The 18,054-nt window shown below is 42.4% G+C and overlaps 1 protein-coding gene across 7 annotated transcripts in view; it reads left to right on the top strand.

Moving 5' to 3' along the window:
* The window catches only part of AAK1 (AP2 associated kinase 1), a 305,240-nt gene that overhangs the window by 179,221 nt on the left and 107,965 nt on the right, over positions 1-18,054 (top strand). For all 7 annotated transcript variants that reach the window (XM_053718218.1, XM_053718216.1, XM_053718217.1 and 4 more), the window contains 2 exons: positions 5,209-5,382; positions 5,551-5,768. In XM_053718218.1, coding sequence (XP_053574193.1) covers positions 5,209-5,382; positions 5,551-5,768 — 392 coding nt within the window. The remainder of the gene's footprint in view (positions 1-5,208; positions 5,383-5,550; positions 5,769-18,054) is intronic.

The raw sequence follows: 18,054 nt of genomic DNA, 5'->3' as shown, positions 1-18,054 counted from the left end.
TGGAAATTCTTAAAAACTGAATATATTAGAGTCTCGGCAGTATTGGTTGGTAAAGAAAACAGAAAAAATAGTATATAAATATACGTATATATAGATGAAGCTTTATGTTCCATATAAGTCGCCGGTCCTTTTCTTTACTAATCTCGTTAGTTTCCGCGTCTCAGCTGCCTACAGACCTGTCTGGTAGCTGCGGATATTGGAATAGGAAACACCGGGGATCTAACTGGATTGGAGGCCCAGCCAGCTATAGAGCGAAGATACCACAGTATCGCTAGGTAATTTCTCACCTCATCTGCCGGCTCGAAACAAACTCCCCTCCGCCGGACTCCGCCATATTCCGGGAGCAGCCTCAGGTATATATCTGGACAAGAAAGTTCATACCAAGACAAGAAAACCAAGCTCCAAGAGGTAATAAATACAGGAAGTTTCCCAAAGAAACCAGCACAAAGGGGACCTACATCCCATTCTACTCCAAGAGGCAGCGAATTTATACAGATCAGAGCATCCAGGATTCATCTAACCACCAGATACTTCCTCCAATGCGGCAAACTTACCTCATAGGATTGAGGTAACTTTTGGTAAGGGTATCTATTACTCCTTCACTACACTAGGATTCCAATATCCTATCAAAGACTCCAATATATATACGTATATTTATATACTATTTTTTCTGTTTTCTTTACCAACCAATACTGCCGAGACTCTAATATATTCAGTTTTTAAGAATTTCCATAAGCGCTGTTTACCCTTTGATACTTATATATATATATATATATATATATATATATATATATATATATATATATATATATATATATATATATATATATATATATATATATATACACATATATATATATATATGTGTGTGTATATATATATATATATATATTCTCAATAAAAATTGTTGCATAGGAAATTAACACATCTAGGCAAGTATCCCCACTTGGTAATCGTACCAGTACCTCTGGCAGAAAGAGGTCTGGGGTATTATTCAAACCTTTTCGTGGTTCCAAAGAAGGAAGGCACGTTTCATCTGATTCTAGAACTAAAGTGCCTAAATAAGTTTCTGTTGGTCCCATCATTCAAGATGGAGACGATCAGGTCTATTCTGCCCCTAGTTCAATAGGAAACAGTTCATGACTACAATAGATCTGAAAGATGCTTACCTTCACATGCCAATCCACAAGGATCACTTCAGATTCCTAAGATTTGCATTTCTGGACCAACACTTCCAGTTTGTAGCCCTACCGTTTGACCTGGCGACTGCTCCAAGAATCTTTTACGAAGGTTCTGGGAACGTTGCTCGCAGTGGCGAGAGCCAGAGTTATTGCATTGGCACCTTATCTTGACGACATCCTGGTCCAAGCTCCGTCCTGCAGTCCAGCCGAGGCTCATTCGAGGGCTCTTCTTCTTCTCCTTCGATCTCATGGATGGAAAATAAACGTAGGAAAGAGTTCCCTGCTTCCCAGCAACAGAGAGGAATTCCTGGGCACAATAATAGATTCCATATCCATGAAGATTTTCCTGACAGATCAGAGACCTCCTCAAGGCCATCTGTTGTCTGGTGTATGGAGGTGGAAGGGCTCATGGTATCCAGCATAGATGTCATTCCATGTGCCAGGTTCCATCTCCGACCTCTTCAGTTGTGCATGTTGAGACAATGGAACGGCGATCACTCGGATCTATCCCAACAGATCTCTCTGAACAACAGAACAAGGGAAACTCTCTCTTGGTGGATCTGTCCGGGCCAACTGTCCCAGGGGACATCCTTCTTGAGACTATCCTGGGAGATTGTGACCACGGACGCAAGTCTGTCAGGATGGGGAGCTGTTTGGGGTGCCAGGAAGGCACAGTGCAGGTGGACTCTAGAGGAGTCGCTTCTCCCGATCAATATTCTGGAACTTCAAGCGATCTTCAACGATCTGAGGGCTTGGCCCCTTCTGGGGTCGTCCCGATCGATCAGATTCCAGTCAGACAGCATTACCTTGGTGGCTTACATCAACCATCAAGGGGGAACGAGAAGCTTCCTAGCCATGAGGGAAGTATCTCGGATTCTGGAGTGGGCAGAGACCCACAACTGTTTGCTATCAGCGATCCACATTCTGAGTGTGGACAACTGGGAAGCAGATTTTCTCAGTAGACAATCGTTTCATCCGGAGGAATGGTCTCTCCATCCCGAGGTGTTTGCAGAGATCTGCATCAGATGGGGGACGCTGGAGATAGGTCTCATGGCGTCCAGACTCAACTTCAAGCTACCCAGATACGGGTCGCTGTCCAGGGATCCCCAGGCAGAGCTGATAGATGCCTTAGCGGTGCCTTGGGAATTCAACCTAGTCTACATATTTCCACCGTTACCACTTCTACCTCGAGTAGTGGCCCGCATCAAGCAGGAGCAAGCTTCGGCTATTCTAATCACTCCGTCGTGGCTGCAGAGGATGTGGTTTGCGTATCTGGTGGGGATGTCATCGTCTCCTCCATGGAGGTTACCTTGTCGCAGAGATCTGCTGGTTCAGGGTCCCTTTCTACATCAAAATCTCGATTCTCTGAGGTTGACTGCGTGGAGATTGAATGCTTAGTCCTAGCCATGAGAGGTTTTTCAGAGAAAGTGATTGATACTCTCATTCAAGCCAGGAAACCGGTCACTTGTCGCATCTATCATAAGGTGTGGATCGGGGATATCCCTGGCATAAGGTTAGGGTATCCAGGATCCTGTCCTTCCTCCAGGATGGGTTGGAGAAGGGACTTTGCCGCCAGTTCCTTAAAGGGACAGATTTCGGCTTTATCTGTACTGTTACACCAGAAGCTTGCGGAGCTTCCTGATATTCAGTCGTTTGTTCAGGCTCTGTCTAGGATCAGGCCTGTCTTTAGAAAGTCCGCTCCCCCTTGGAGCTTAAACTTGGTACTTAAGATTTTGCAGAGGGCTCAGTTTGAGCCTATGCATTCCCTTGACATTAAAATTCTTTCCTGGAAGGTTCTATTCCTATTGGCTATTGCATCCGCACGCAGAGTCTCTGAGTTGACGACCTTGCAATTTGAGCCTCCTTACCTGTTTTTTCACACCGATAAGGCTGTTCTTTGTATTACAATAAATATACCGAATATCACAAAGAAAAAAATGTGAAATAAATGTGATAACAAAAATCATAAAAGGAAAACCAAATAAAGTTCTGAATCAAGGATATGTCTGTGTCCTCTGGATGAGTTTTTCAGCTTGTTAGCATTCCTCAGTGAGATCCCATAAAAAAGGAAACAGAAAATTGCAACATAGTGTGAATCTGTAATGGCACTTTGAGGAAGTAGTTGTTTTGTAACAAATGACTACTCACATTTGTTGGAGCTTTCCACTAAGCTCAAGGATATGCGCACTCCCACTTTATACTGATGTGACGCTTTTATATATTTTAAAATAAATTTGTATCCAAGTTTTGCCTAGTGTACTGTTTTCCCATCAGTATAAAGTGGGAGTGCGCATATCCTTGAGCTTAGTGGAAAGCTCCAACAAATGTGAGTAGTCATATGTTACAAAACAACTACTTCCTCAAAGTGCCATTACAGATTCACACTATGTTGCAATTTTCTGTTTCCTTTTTTATGGGATCTCACTGAGGAATGCTAACAAGCTGAAAAACTCATCCAGAGGACACAGACATATCCTTGATTCAGAACTTTATTTGGTTTTCCTTTTATGATTTTTGTTATCACATTTATTTCACAAGGCTGTTCTTTGTACTGGGTTGGGATTTCTTCCTAAGGTTGTGTTGAATCGTAACCTCAGTCAGGAGATGGTAGTTCCTTCCTTGTGTCTTAACCCTTCTTCTTCAAAGGAAAGGTTACTTTATATTTTGGATGTGATTTGAGCCTTGAAGTTCTATCTTCAGGCCACGAAGGAATTCAGACAGACTTTGTCTTTATTTGTTTTGTATTCGGGGAAGCGCAAGAGGCAGAGGGCCTCTTCCACTTCCCTATCTTTTTGGTTGAGGAGCATTATTTGCTTGGCTTATGAAATAGAGGGACATAAGCCTCCTCAGAGGATTACGGCTCACTCAACTAGGGCTGTGGCTTCTTCGTGGGCCTTTAAGAATGAGGCCTCTATGGAGCAGATTTGTAAGGCAGCTACTTGGTCCTCCTTACATACTTTTGCTAAATTTTACAAATTTGATGTCTTTGCTTTGGCGGAAGCAGCTATTGGGAGAGAAGTTTTGCAGGCTGTGGTGCCCTCAGTTTAGGGTCCGCCTCCTTTTGCTTTCCCATTTTTTTTCATTCAGTGTCCTCTAGAGCTTGGGAATTTGTTTCCCTCAAGTATTGAATGAAGCCTTTGGCTGGGGTATATTTGCCTCCTCCTGGTGGCCAGGTTCTTAATTCCCACAAGTAATGAATGAAGCCGTGGACTAATCTAGTGTTGACTGTCCCTTTAAAACCCTTTGCAAGCCTTTTTTTTTCTAACACTTGAGACCTTATATCTTTGAGCAACAATTTCAAAAAAATAATATTTATCAGACGGTTTTATTATGAGTGTAACTGTACTGTTAAATGTAATTTTTATGTTTTTTGTACAGTTTTTTTTGTCAAGCGTAACAATTAACCGGAGCTCTGAGGTCATGGTAATCATTCTAGCATGTTCGCATATACTTTGAACTTGTAATGCAAGCAGAATTTAAAGGACCAGTCAACACATTAGATTTGCATAATCAACAAATGCAAGATAACAAGACAATGCAATAGCACTTAGTCTGAACTTCAAATGAGTAGATTTTTTTTATAACAAATTTCAAAGTTATGTATATTTCCACTCCCCTTGTACCATGTGATAGCAATCAGCCAATCACAAATGCATATACGTATAGTCTGAATTCTTGCACATGCTCAGTAGGATCTGGGGATTCAAAAATTGTAAATATAAAAGACTGTGCACATTTTTTTTAATGGAAGTAAATTGGAAAGTTGTTTAAAATTACTGCTCTATCTGAATCATGAAAATTTAATTTAACCTGAGTGTCCCTTTAACTTGCGCGCAAAGCGGCTGCAAAAACCCTATATCGATCGTGCCCAAACGATAGACCTTTTATCTAATTTTAGTATGATTTCTAATAAATATCTGTCTATATAAATGCTTTGGTAATGAGAATTTAAGCAGCATGATCAAGTACTGTATATATTCATACTGAGCTGCTAACGTTCTTTTTTCTCCGTTCCTTTGTTCTGCAGATACAGGTGATGCAGCAGCAGCAGATGATGCAGGCCTTTTACTTGCAACAGCAGTTGCTAGCACAGCAAGCTGTCATACCACAGAAAATGGTGACTCCAATGCAGTCCCCCTTAACCACACAATTGCAAACACTTCCTGCTACTGTGCAGCCTGTGGTGGTGCAGGAACCAGGGGTAAGTGCTGCAAACTGTTCATTGGTAAAGGTGGAGTGTTTTAATTTATAAAAATAAAATAAAAAAAATTATGGACAAAAAAAAATAGATTGTTCAGTTTTTTTCCCCCAGATGTATAAATAATAAATAAATTAATCTGCCACAAAGTAATTTAGCATTGTTTTATAGATACCAGCTGTAATGAGAGTACAGCCGGCACCGGTCCAGCCAACCACAGGACCAAAACTTGGCTCTCTGACGCCTCCCTCATCCCCTAAGACTCAACGTGGAGGGCATAGGAGGATCCTGAGCGATGTCACACACAGTGCAGTGTTTGGCGTACCCACTAGCAAATCTACTCAACTGCTCCAGGCAGCGGCTGCTGAGGCAAATCTCAACAAATCAAAGTGTGTATAAACTTTATGTATACAACCTCTGTAAACTGATAATTGGCGCTGTTTTTTTAACCTAAGGCTTACTTGTATTTTCTGATATATGTGTATTTTTTATATAACCTAAAAATAAGGTTACCATGTATGTTTTAGTTTTAAAAAGTGTACCTGTGTGTTTTTTTGCCGTAGTGTAGGGACTTGCCTCTCCTCCCCCCTGCCTCCTTTCTTCCCTCCCACACCTTCCACCAGCACCACACAACACTGATACAGACAGTGGTAATGTCTGTATCGATATGGCGATCTGGCTTTATATGGTAAGAGAGAGCGATCAATGCACTGTTACCATATGAAGACAGATACCTTCTGCCCCAGTTGCGCTCCCTGCTGTAAGAGCTGCCAGCAGAGACCGAAACATGCGCCAGTGAAGTAGGTACCATGTCTACACAGTACTTTGGGCAAAGTACTGTGTTATTTAGTACTGTCCTAGGTCCATATGGTGCAAGAGGTTAAACGCTGCCACATTTCACACAACCATTTTTTTTGGCTACACATAATTTGAATATTTTCTATTTACAATCTCAGTGTTTAATGTCTAATAAGATTTAATAGATCTAGTTATCAGCACCATATAGTGTAATGCCCGCTATACCTTTATATGCGTAACCACTTAGTGACCAGACCATTTTTCAATTTTAAGGACCAGGGCTGTTTTTACATTCCTGCGGTGTTTGTGTTTAGCTGTAATTTTCCTCTTGCTCATTTACTGTGCCCACACATATTATATACTGTTTCTCCAACATAGGTGTGTCCGGTCCACGGCGTCATCCTTACTTGTGGGATATTCTCTTCCCCAACAGGAAATGGCAAAGAGCCCAGCAAAGCTGGTCACATGATCCCTCCTAGGCTCCGCCTACCCCAGTCATTCTCTTTGCCGTTGCACAGGCAACATCTCCACGGAGATGGCTAAGAGTTTTTTGGTGTTTAAATGTAGTTTTTATCCTTCAATCAAGTGTTTGTTATTTTAAAATAGTGCTGGTATGTACTATTTACTCTGAAACAGAAAAGAGATGAAGATTTCTGTTTGTAAGAGGAAGATGATTTTAGCAAACGTTACTAAAATCGATTGCTGTTTCCACACAGGACTGTTGAGATGAAGTAACTTCAGTTGGGGGAAACAGTTTGCAGACTTTTCTGCTTGAGGTATGACTGGCCACATTTCTAACAAGACTTTGTAATGCTGGAAGGCTGTCATTTTCCCTATGGGGACCGGTAAGCCATTTTCTTAGTTTAAGTAAAAGAATAAAGGGCTTCATAAGGGCTTATAAAACTGGTAGACATTTTTCTGGGCTAAAACGATTACTTTTCTAAACATATTTGGCAGATTATAACTCTTATAGTTATTATAATCTTGGGGATTGTTTTAAAAAAACGGCAGGCACTGTATTGGACACCTTTTTCAGATGGTAAAAACGGCTCCGGTTCCGTTATTTTAAGGGTTAAAGCTTTTGGTGTGCAATACTTTTAAGGCTTTATGACACTGTGGTGAAAATTTGGTGAATTTTGAACAATTCCTTCATACTTTTTCACATATTCAGTAATAAAGTGTGTTCAGTTTAAAATTTAAAGTGACAGTAACGGTTTTATTTTAAAACGTTTTTTGTGCTTTGTTGAAAAGTTTAAGCCTGTTTAACATGTCTGAACCATCAGATAAGCGATGTTCTATATGTATGAAAGCCAAGGTTTCTCCCCATTTAAATATATGTGATGATTGTGACATAGTGTCCAAAAAAAGTAGGGACAATGATGCCACAGATAATGATATTGCCCAAGATGATTCCTCAAATGAGGGGAGTAAGCATGGTACTGCATCATCCCCTTCTGTGTCTACACCAGTTTTGCCCACACAAGAGGCCCCTAGTACATCTAGTGCGCCCATACTTATTACCATGCAACAATTAACGGCTGTAATGGATAATTCTATTGCTAACATTTTATCCAAAATGCCTACTTATCAGAGAAAGCGCGATTGCTCTGTTTTAAACACTCAAGAGCAAGAGGACGCTGATGATAACTGTTCTGACATACCCTCACACCAATCTGAAGGGGCCAGGAGGGAGGTTTTGTCTGAGGGAGAAATTTCAGATTCAGAAAAAATTTCTCAACAAGCTGAACCTGATGTTGTAACATTTAAATTTAAACTAGAACATCTCCGCGCACTGCTTAAGGAGGTATTATCTACTCTGGATGATTGTGACAATCTGGTCATTCCAGAGAAATTATGTAAGATGGACAAGTTCCTAGAGGTTCCGGTGCCCCCCGATGCTTTTCCTATACCCAAGCGGGTGGCGGACATAGTAAATAAGGAGTGGGAAAGGCCCGGCATACCTTTTGTTCCTCCCCCTATATTTAAGAAATTATTTCCTATAGTCGACCCCAAAAAGGACTTATGGCAGACAGTCCCCAAGGTCGAGGGGGCGGTTTCAACTCTAAACAAATGCACTACTATTCCTATAGAAGATAGTTGTGCTTTCAAAGATCCTATGGATAAAAAATTAGAGGGTTTGCTTAAAAAGATGTTTGTTCAGCAAGGTTACCTTCTACAACCAATTTCATGCATTGTTCCTGTCACTACAGCAGCGTGTTTCTGGTTCGAAGAACTAGAAAAGTTGCTCAATAAAGAATCTTCGTATGAGGAGGTTATGGACAGAGTTCAAGCACTAAAATTGGCTAACTCTTTTATTTTAGATGCCGCTTTGCAATTAGCTAGATTAGCGGCGAAAAATTCAGGGTTTGCTATCGTGGCGCGCAGAGCGCTTTGGCTAAAGTCTTGGTCAGCGGATGTGTCTTCCAATACAAAATTGCTTAACATCCCTTTCAAGGGTAAAACACTGTTTGGTCCTGATTTGAAAGAGATTATTTCAGACAGTGGAATGGGGATTATACAGACTTGTCTCCGACGATTCAAGTAGATCAAAGGACCAGAGATTCACTCCGTTGGTGGCTGATCCTGGACAACCTGTCCCAGGGAATGAGCTTCCGCAGACCAGAGTGGGTCATTGTCACGACCGACGCCAGTCTGGTGGGCTGGGGCGCGGTCTGGGAACCCCTGAAAGCTCAGGGTCTATGGTCTCGGGAAGAATCTCTTCTCCCGATAAACATTCTGGAACTGAGAGCGATATTCAATGCTCTCAAAGCTTGGCCTCATCTAGCAAAGGCCAAATTCATAAGGTTTCAATCAGACAACATGACGACTGTTGCATATATCAACCATCAGGGGGGAACAAGGAGTTCCCTGGCGATGGAGGAAGTGACCAAGATAATTCAATGGGCGGAGGATCACTCCTGCCACTTGTCTGCAATCCACATCCCAGGAGTGGAAAATTGGGAAGCGGATTTTCTGAGTCGTCAGACCTTCCATCCGGGGGAGTGGGAACTCCATCCGGAAATCTTTGCCCAAATAACTCAATTATGGGGCATTCCAGACATGGATCTGATGGCCTCTCGTCAGAACTTCAAGGTTCCTTGTTACGAGTCCAGATCCAGGGATCCCAAGGTGACTCTAGTAGATGCACTAGTAGCACCTTGGACCTTCAACCTAGCTTATGTATTCCCACCGTTTCCTCTCATTCCCAGGCTGGTAGCCAGGATCAATCAGGAGAGGGCTTCGGTGATCTTGATAGCTCCTGCGTGGCCACGCAGGACTTGGTATGCAGACCTGGTGAATATGTCATCGGCTCCACCATGGAAGCTACCTTTGAGACAGGACCTTCTTGTTCAAGGTCCATTCGAACATCCGAATCTGGTTTCCCTCCAACTGACTGCTTGGAGATTGATTTTATCAAAGCGTGGGTTTTCAGATTCCGTGATAGATACTCTTATTCAGGCTAGAAAGCCTGTAACTAGAAAGATTTACCATAAAATATGGAAAAATATATCTGTTGGTGTGAATCTAAAGGATTCCCATGGAACAAGATAAAAATTCCTAAGATTCTATCCTTTCTACAAGAAGGTTTGGAGAAAGGATTATCTGCAAGTTCTCTGAAGGGACAGATCTCTGCTTTATCTGTTTTACTTCACAAAAGGCTGGCAGCTGTGCCAGACGTTCAAGCGTTTGTTCAGGCTCTGGTTAGAATCAAGCCTGTTTACAGACCTTTGACTCCTCCCTGGAGTCTTAATCTAGTTCTTTCAGTTCTTCAAGGGGTTCCGTTTGAACCCTTACATTCCGTAGATATTAAGTTATTATCTTGGAAAGTTTTGTTTTTGGTTGCAATTTCTTCTGCTAGAAGAGGTTCTGAGTTATCTGCTCTGCAGTGTTCTCCGCCCTATCTGGTGTTCCATGCAGATAAGGTGGTTTTGCGTACTAAGCCTGGTTTTCTTCCGAAAGTTGTTTCCAACAAAAATATTAACCAGGAGATAGTTGTACCTTCTTTGTGTCCGAATCCAGTTTCAAAGAAGGAACGTTTGTTACATAATTTGGACGTAGTCCGTGCTCTAAAATTCTATTTAGAGGCTACTAAAGATTTCAGACAAACATCTTCTTTGTTTGTTGTTTATTCTGGTAAAAGGAGAGGTCAAAAAGCAACTTCTACCTCTCTTTCTTTTTGGCTTAAAAGCATTATCCGATTGGCTTATGAGACTGCCGGACGGCAGCCTCCTGAAAGAATCACAGCTCACTCCACTAGGGCTGTGGCTTCCACATGGGCCTTCAAGAACGAGGCTTCTGTTGACCAGATATGTAAGGCAGCGACTTGGTCTTCACTGCACACTTTTGCCAAATTTTACAAATTTGATACTTTTGCTTCTTCGGAGGCTATTTTTGGGAGATAGGTTTTGCAAGCCGTGGTGCCTTCCATTTAGGTGACCTGATTTGCTCCCTCCCTTCATCCGTGTCCTAAAGCTTTGGTATTGGTTCCCACAAGTAAGGATGACGCCGTGGACCGGACACACCTATGTTGGAGAAAACAGAATTTATGCTTACCTGATAAATTACTTTCTCCAACGGTGTGTCCGGTCCACGGCCCGCCCTGGTTTTTTTAATCAGGTCTGATGAATTATTTTCTCTAACTACAGTCACCACGGTATCATATGGTTTCTCCTATGCATATTTCCTCCTGTACGTCGGTCGAATGACTGGGGTAGGCGGAGCCTAGGAGGGATCATGTGACCAGCTTTGCTGGGCTCTTTGCCATTTCCTGTTGGGGAAGAGAATATCCCACAAGTAAGGATGACGCCGTGGACCGGACACACCGTTGGGGAAAGTAATTTATCAGGTAAGCATAAATTCTGTTTTTTCTCACCATTAAATGGACTTTCTAAAGATACCATTATTTCCTTCCATAAGGCAGGGAGAGTCCACGACTTCATTCCTTACTGTTGGGAAATACAACACCTGGCCACCAGGAGAAGGCAAAGACACCCCAGCCAAAGGCTTAAATATCCCTCCGACTTCCCTTATCCCCCAGTCATTCTTTGCCTTTCGTCAATATAGGAGGTGGCAGAGAAGTGTCAGAAGATTTGGATAGTCCTGTAATGGGTATGCTACCTTTGAGAAAGGACTGGAGTTTTAAGTAATCATGTCAACCTCTCAGTGAGAGTATTGATGAAACTTAGAGTTTGGAGATGCAGGGACATTTTTTTCTGCAAACCCATCCAGACTGTCGCTAACAGCTCCTGAGCAATCAGTGTTGACAAGTTTCACTGCTTGCTGCTACACACTCAAGTCCATGTTAGAAGCGCTGCTGCAAGAATGTCACACTTGAGAGGCTGTGCCTGTTCCACAGCATGGATACTGGAAGGTAAGACCATTATTTTTTTTTTTATTTTTTTTTTTATATATATACAATTATTTAAAACGCTATACAGGGTCACAGGGTTAATATCTCCTTCAGGGAGATCATTTGAACAGTTTAGGGATTTATATCTGCTTTTTTTGGTTCATAGACTGTTCATAGACTGTGTTTTTTGGCTTGGAGCAAACAGGTTTCACTTTACTTTTTGAAGTGTTGGGCAGCTCATAATAACTTGTTGCCCTTTTTCTTAGTAGAGGAAGTCCTGTCTTACGTACCACGTGGCCAGATGCGGTCTCTTTCATTTCCTAAGATCCTGCTGCAGACATCACTCCTGAGGAGAGCATTTTTACTGTTAGCTGTTTGGGTCTAGGAGGTGGTGAGTTTTTTTAAATAAAAGCGTTTCTTTTTGATTGTCCTTCTGTGGGTATATACAAAGTTATGGAGAACTCTGATACTACATTGGAAGGTTCCCCTCCTTCTGTACTGATTAATAATTCCTGTTTATTTTGTGAGGAGGCTGTGGTTTGCCATCTACTTCTTAGGAATCTGGGTCCAGAGAAATTACTAAACATTCTACATTACCCGCTCCACATTCAGTTCCTCGCGGCTCAGCTAATCCTCTTTCTGGAGGGGGCTTTTTTTCCAGTAGAATTTACAGCGCAGTTGCAATCAGCGGTGTCTGCGGCCCTGAGTGCCTTACCTCTAACAAACGCAAAAGAAAGGTTAAACATAGTTCTCCTGACCTAGAGTCATCTAAATATTTGTCGCTTCAGAGGGTGAACTTTCTGAGTCGTAGACTTCAGTTACTAAACCTCCTTCTGCGGAGGAACCTTTCTTTAGATTTAAAATTGAGCATCTGCATTTTTTTATTAAAGGAGGCTCTGTCTACTCTAGAGGGTCCAGAGGCTCTGAGGAGCCTAAGATCCCAAAATTAGATGGGGTTTTCGAAGATAGAAAGGTCCCTCTGACTTTTCCTGTCCCAGTTAAGATGGCAAACATTATTAGTAACAAATGGGAAACAGTAGGAACTTCTTTTTCCCCCTCGTCTACTTTTAAAAAATTATTCCCGGTGCCTGACTCTCAATTAGATTTGTGGGGCTCCATCCCGAAGGTGGATGGCGCTATCTCCACGCTGGCTAAGCATACTACTATCCCTCTGGAGGATAGTTCTTCTTTTAGAGAGCCTATGGATTAAAAATTGGAAACTTTTCTGAGGAAGATGTTTCAACATACAAAATTTTTATTTCAACCGTCGGCAGCTGTAGCCGCAGTTGCTGGAGCAACTATCTACTGGTGCAACACTCTGTTGGAGCTCATTGAGGTGGAGACTCTCGAGGATATTCAGGAGAGAATTAAGGGAATGAGAATTGATAACTCCTTCACCTGTGACTTGAATATGCAGATTATTCGCATAAATGCAAAGGCTTCTGGCTTTGCGGTTCTAGCCTGCCGGGCTCTTTGGTTGAAGTCTTGGTCTACGGATATGACTTCTAAATTCAGACTCCTTTCTCTTCCCTTGAAGGGGAAGATTTTATTCGGTCCAGGGCTGGACTCCATTATCTCTATGGTTACCCGAGAAAAAGGTGGACGGCAAGGGGACGGCAACTGTCTAATTTTCGTTCCTTTTGTGCTGACAAGTCACAACGACAGCAATCCTCATCCAAGTCCGAGCATCCCAAGGGTACTTAGAAGCCGGCTCAGTCCTGGAATAAGTCTAAACAAACTAAGAAGCCTGCCGATAACAAATCGGCATGAAGGGGCGGCCCCTGATCCGGGATCGAGTAGAGGGCAGACTGTCTTTTTTTTTCTCAGACGCTTGGTTCCAGGATGTACAGGATCCTTGGGTCCTGGAGGCTGTATCTTAGGGATAAGGATCGGATTCAAGTCTTATCCGCCCAGGGGCAGATTCCTACTCTCCAGTCTTTCGAGAAGACCAGAAAAGAGAGCTGCCTTCTAAGGTTGTGTACGGGATCTCTCCTCTCTAGGAGATATTGTCCGGTACCTACAGGAGAAAGAGGTTTGGGGTTTTATTCAAACCTTTTCGTGGTTCCAAAGAAGGAGGGAACTTTTTGTTCAATTCTGGACCTAAAGTGCCTAAACAAGTTTCTGAGTGTTCCCTCTTTCAAGATGTAAACAATACGGTCAATCCTTCCTCTGGTTCAGGAAGGACAGTTTATGACCACAATAGACCTGAAGGATGGATACCTTCACGTCTCGATTCACAGGGAACATTTTCAGTTCCTGAGGTTTGCTTTTCTGGACCAGCACTTCCAGTTCATAGCTCTTCCATTTGGCCTAGCTACTGCTTTAGGGATATTTACAAAGGTTCTGGGGGCTCTTCTAGCCATTGCCAGAACACGAGGAATTGCAGTAGCGCCTTACCTGGACGATATCTTGGTACAGGCACAATCTTTTCATCAAGCGGAAGAACATTCAGAGTCCCTTCTCAGTCTTCTTCGATCACATGGATGGGAGATAAACTTGGAAAAGAGTTCTCTTACTCAAAGTACAAGGGTGAATTTCCTGGGAACTTTAATAGACTTCATATCCATGAGAATATTCCTCACAGATCAGAGACGTTGCAAGCTAACTTATGCATGTCTTGCCCTCCAGGCCTTCTCGAGACCCTCAGCGGCTCAGTGTATGAAGGTAATCAGACTCATGGGAGCCGAATTATCATTGTGCGTGCAGACATGATCCGATATTGCGGATCATGTCCGCTGCACATCGATAAATGCCGACAGCATACGCTCTCAGCATTTATCATTGCACCAGCAGTTCTTGTGAACTGCTGGCGCAATACCGCCCCATGCAGATTGGCCGCTAGCAGGGGGTGTCAATCAACCCGATCGTATTCGATTGGGTTGATTTCTGTCTATTTCTGTCCGCCGCCTCAGAGCAGGCGGACAGGTTATGGAGCAGCAGTTTTTAGACCGCTGCTTCATAACTTGTGTTTCCGGCACGGGGCATCAAGCTCCGTATGGAGCTTGATAAATATGCCCCATGGTGTCCTGCATGGACATCATTTCTTTTGCCAGATTCCATCTCATACCCTTACAACTATGCATGCTGAGACAATGAAATGGCGACCATTCAGATCTGTCTCAATAGATTGTGCGTGACAGCCTGTCGAGAAACCGTCCTGGGAGATTGTGACTACGGACGCAAGCCTTTCCGGCTGGGGACCCGTTTGGGGTGCCAAGAAGGCACAAGGTCTGTGGACTCAGGAGGAGTCCTCTCTTCCGATCAATATTTTGGAACTCCGGGCAATCTTCAAGGCCTTGAAGGCTTGGCCCCTTCTGGGTTCATCCCAGTTTATCAGATTCCAATCAGACAAAATAACCTTGGTTGCTTATATCAACCATCAAGGGGGAACGAGAAGTTCCTTGGCGATGAGAGAATTATCTCAGATACTAGAGTGGGCGGAGACTTCTCAGCAGGCAATCCTTTCACCCAGGGAAATGGTCTCTTCATCCCGAGGTGTTTGCAGAGATATGCAGCGAGTGGTGGACGCCGGAGATAGATCTCATGGCATCTCGCCTCAATTCCAAGCTACCCAGGTACGGGTCAAGGCCGAGGGATCCTCAGGCGGAGTTGATAGATGCCCTATCAGTACCATGGATGTTCAGACTCGTATATCTTCTTCCTTCGTCACCGCTTCTCCCTCGTGTGGTGGCTCGCATCAAGCAGGAGCGAGCATCTGTGATTCTGATTGCTCCATTGTGGCCACGAAGGACGTGGTTTGCGGATCTGGTGGAGATGTCCTCATCTCCTCACTGGAGGTTACCTTGTTGCAAAGATCTGCTGATACAGGGTCCCTTCGTTCATCAAAATCTAGATTCTCTGAGACTGACTGCGTGGAGATTGAACGCTTAGTCTTAGAAAAAAAAAGAGGGTTCTCTGAGAGTGTTATCTACACTCTGGTTCAAGCTCATAAGCCAGTTACTCGTCATATCTACCATAAAGTGTGGAGGAATTACTTGTACTGGTGTGAAGAGCGTGGCTTTTCCTGGCATAAGGTTAGGGTTGCCAGCATTTTATCTATTCGCCAGGATGGACTGGAATAGGGCCTATCTGCTATTTCCCTGAATGGACAGATATATTGGCCCTGTCCGTGTTACTGCACAAAATATTGGCTGAGCTTCCGGATGTGCAGTCCTTTGTTAAAGTGAAAGTAAATGTGGTCCCATTTGAACAAAGTACTGCATTGCCTAACTGTATAATAAGCAAATTGCTTTTTTTTCTTCTAATAAATGTATTGATTTATGCCTTTTTTTTTAATACCTTATTTTTATACCGATATGCTGCTGACTCCTCCCATCTACTTCTTCCTACTTTTTTGCAGTGTTTGCGTATAGAGCGGTCCCACCCTTTTTTTTTTACTTTTTTGCAGTGTTTGCGTATAGAGCGGTCCCACCCGCTCTATACGTATTAGAGAAGTGCATTTACATGGACAATTTATTGCGTGTATTTAGTTCACAACATAGTAATGAATGAATAACAATATTGTATTCATTCATTACTATGCGTTTTTAAAAAGTGACAAGCTGCATCTTTTCATACCTCCGCGATCCGTCCTGAAAAATATAATTGCGCTTCAGTTTCTTCTTAGTCCGTCCCGAATGGTCTGCGCATGCGCGAAAAGGGCACGCGCATTGAAGAAAAAAGTAGACAGTTTATTTTACCGCATGCGCAGATGCCACAAGAGACCGATGACGTCGCTTCACGGCCGCCTAACGGCCAGTATTTCAGTTGGCCCAAATAAGAACGTGACCAGGAAGCAATATGCAGCCAAAAAATTGGGTTGCATTTATCGACGCTAAAATTCAGAATTTATTTCAGGAAAAAATTGATTTGCAAACAAGTTATAAAAATTTCATGAATGAAAGTCCTATTCATGTAATACATAATATATTATAATGGTGAGCAACTAAGGAAAGTTTACTTTCACTTTAAGGCTCTGGTTAGGATCAGACCCGTGTTTGGATTTATATGCTCATAACCACCAATGTCTACGTGCCCTAAAGCATATCAGCCTTTATTTTTAGTTTTGCAATATAACTGCATAAATACAAAGTCTCATGTGCTGGAGGGGATGTAGATATAGATGGTTGTGTGTATCCAAGACCCTCATTATCATAGTCACATTCCTTGAATTATGTGTGCCACAATTTCTGTTCTGCCATCTTCTCCTGCTCTCCTGCCCTGCCATTAAAGGGACATGAAACCCAAAGTTTTTCTTTCATGATTTAGATAGATTATAGAGTTTTCAATTTACTTCTATTATCAATTTGCTTCATTCTCTTGGTATCCTTTATTGAGGGAGCAGCAATGCACTAATGGGAGCTAGCTGAATACATTGGTAAGCCAATGATAAGAGGCTTATATGTGCAGCCAACAATCAGCAGCTAGCGCCTGAGCCTGCCTAGGTATGCTTTGCATCAAAGGATACCAAGAGAACAAAGCAAATTAGATAATAGAAATAAATTAGAAAGTTGTTTTAAAATTGTGTTCTCCATCTGTATCATGAAAGTAAATGTGTGGGTTTCATGTTCTTTTAAGAGGCAATCTGCTTGCATGTATAGCAGCATTGTGGGAGTTCTAGTTTTCCAAGCATGGCTTAAGAGGATGCCGTAGGCTGCCCACCTGACAACTTAGCTTAGTTGTGATTATGTGCAGTGTGGCAGTAGTGGTGGATAGTTTTTATGGTATTTCAAAGGGAGTATACCAGAAGAATGTTTGGACTCAAATGCCTTAGGATGGCTACTTTGGTTTAAAGAAGTGTTCCTCAATTCCAGTCCTCTTGAAACCCCAACAGGTCAGAATTATTATCCTGATTGATTGCAACAGAGCTACTGAATAGCCCAAAAAGGGAAATATATAAAGGGACATGAAACCCATATCAGATAGAGCATATAATTTTAAACAACTTTCCAAATTTACTTCTATTATCTAATTTGCTTCATTCTCTTGATATCTTTTGTATAAAATCATATGGAAATAAGCTCAGGAGCTTCTGATTGGTGGCTGCACATAGATGCCTTATGTTATTGGCTCGCCCATGTGCACTGCTATTTCTTTAACAAAGGATACCTACAAATTAAGCAAATTATATAATAGAAGTAAATTAGAATGTTGTTTAAAATTGTATGATGTATCTGAATCGTGTCCCTTTAAAATGTTACCTGTTAGCATTCCTTGTGGATTGGGAACACTGGCTTATGTAGGCTGCTTAGCCACAGCAATGGTACAAGGCAACAAAAACAAATCTTACGAGGAAAGACTTTGTAGCTTTGTATTGCTTGATATGTGGCCGGACTGTTATCCGACGGACATTTGTCCGACTGACATTTTTGTGACTAATAATATTCCGACAGACAAATGGCCGTCCGATAACAGTCCATCCACGAGATAGATAGATAGATAGATAGATAGGATAGATGGATAAGATAGAAAGGATAGATGGATAAGATAGATAGGATAGATGGATAAGATAGATAGATGGATAAGAT

The sequence above is a fragment of the Bombina bombina genome, chromosome 6 (assembly GCF_027579735.1).
Source record: "Bombina bombina isolate aBomBom1 chromosome 6, aBomBom1.pri, whole genome shotgun sequence".
Taxonomy (NCBI): domain Eukaryota; kingdom Metazoa; phylum Chordata; class Amphibia; order Anura; family Bombinatoridae; genus Bombina; species Bombina bombina.
Note: the sequence above shows the minus strand (reverse complement) of the source record. Positions and strands in the feature narration are given on the sequence as shown.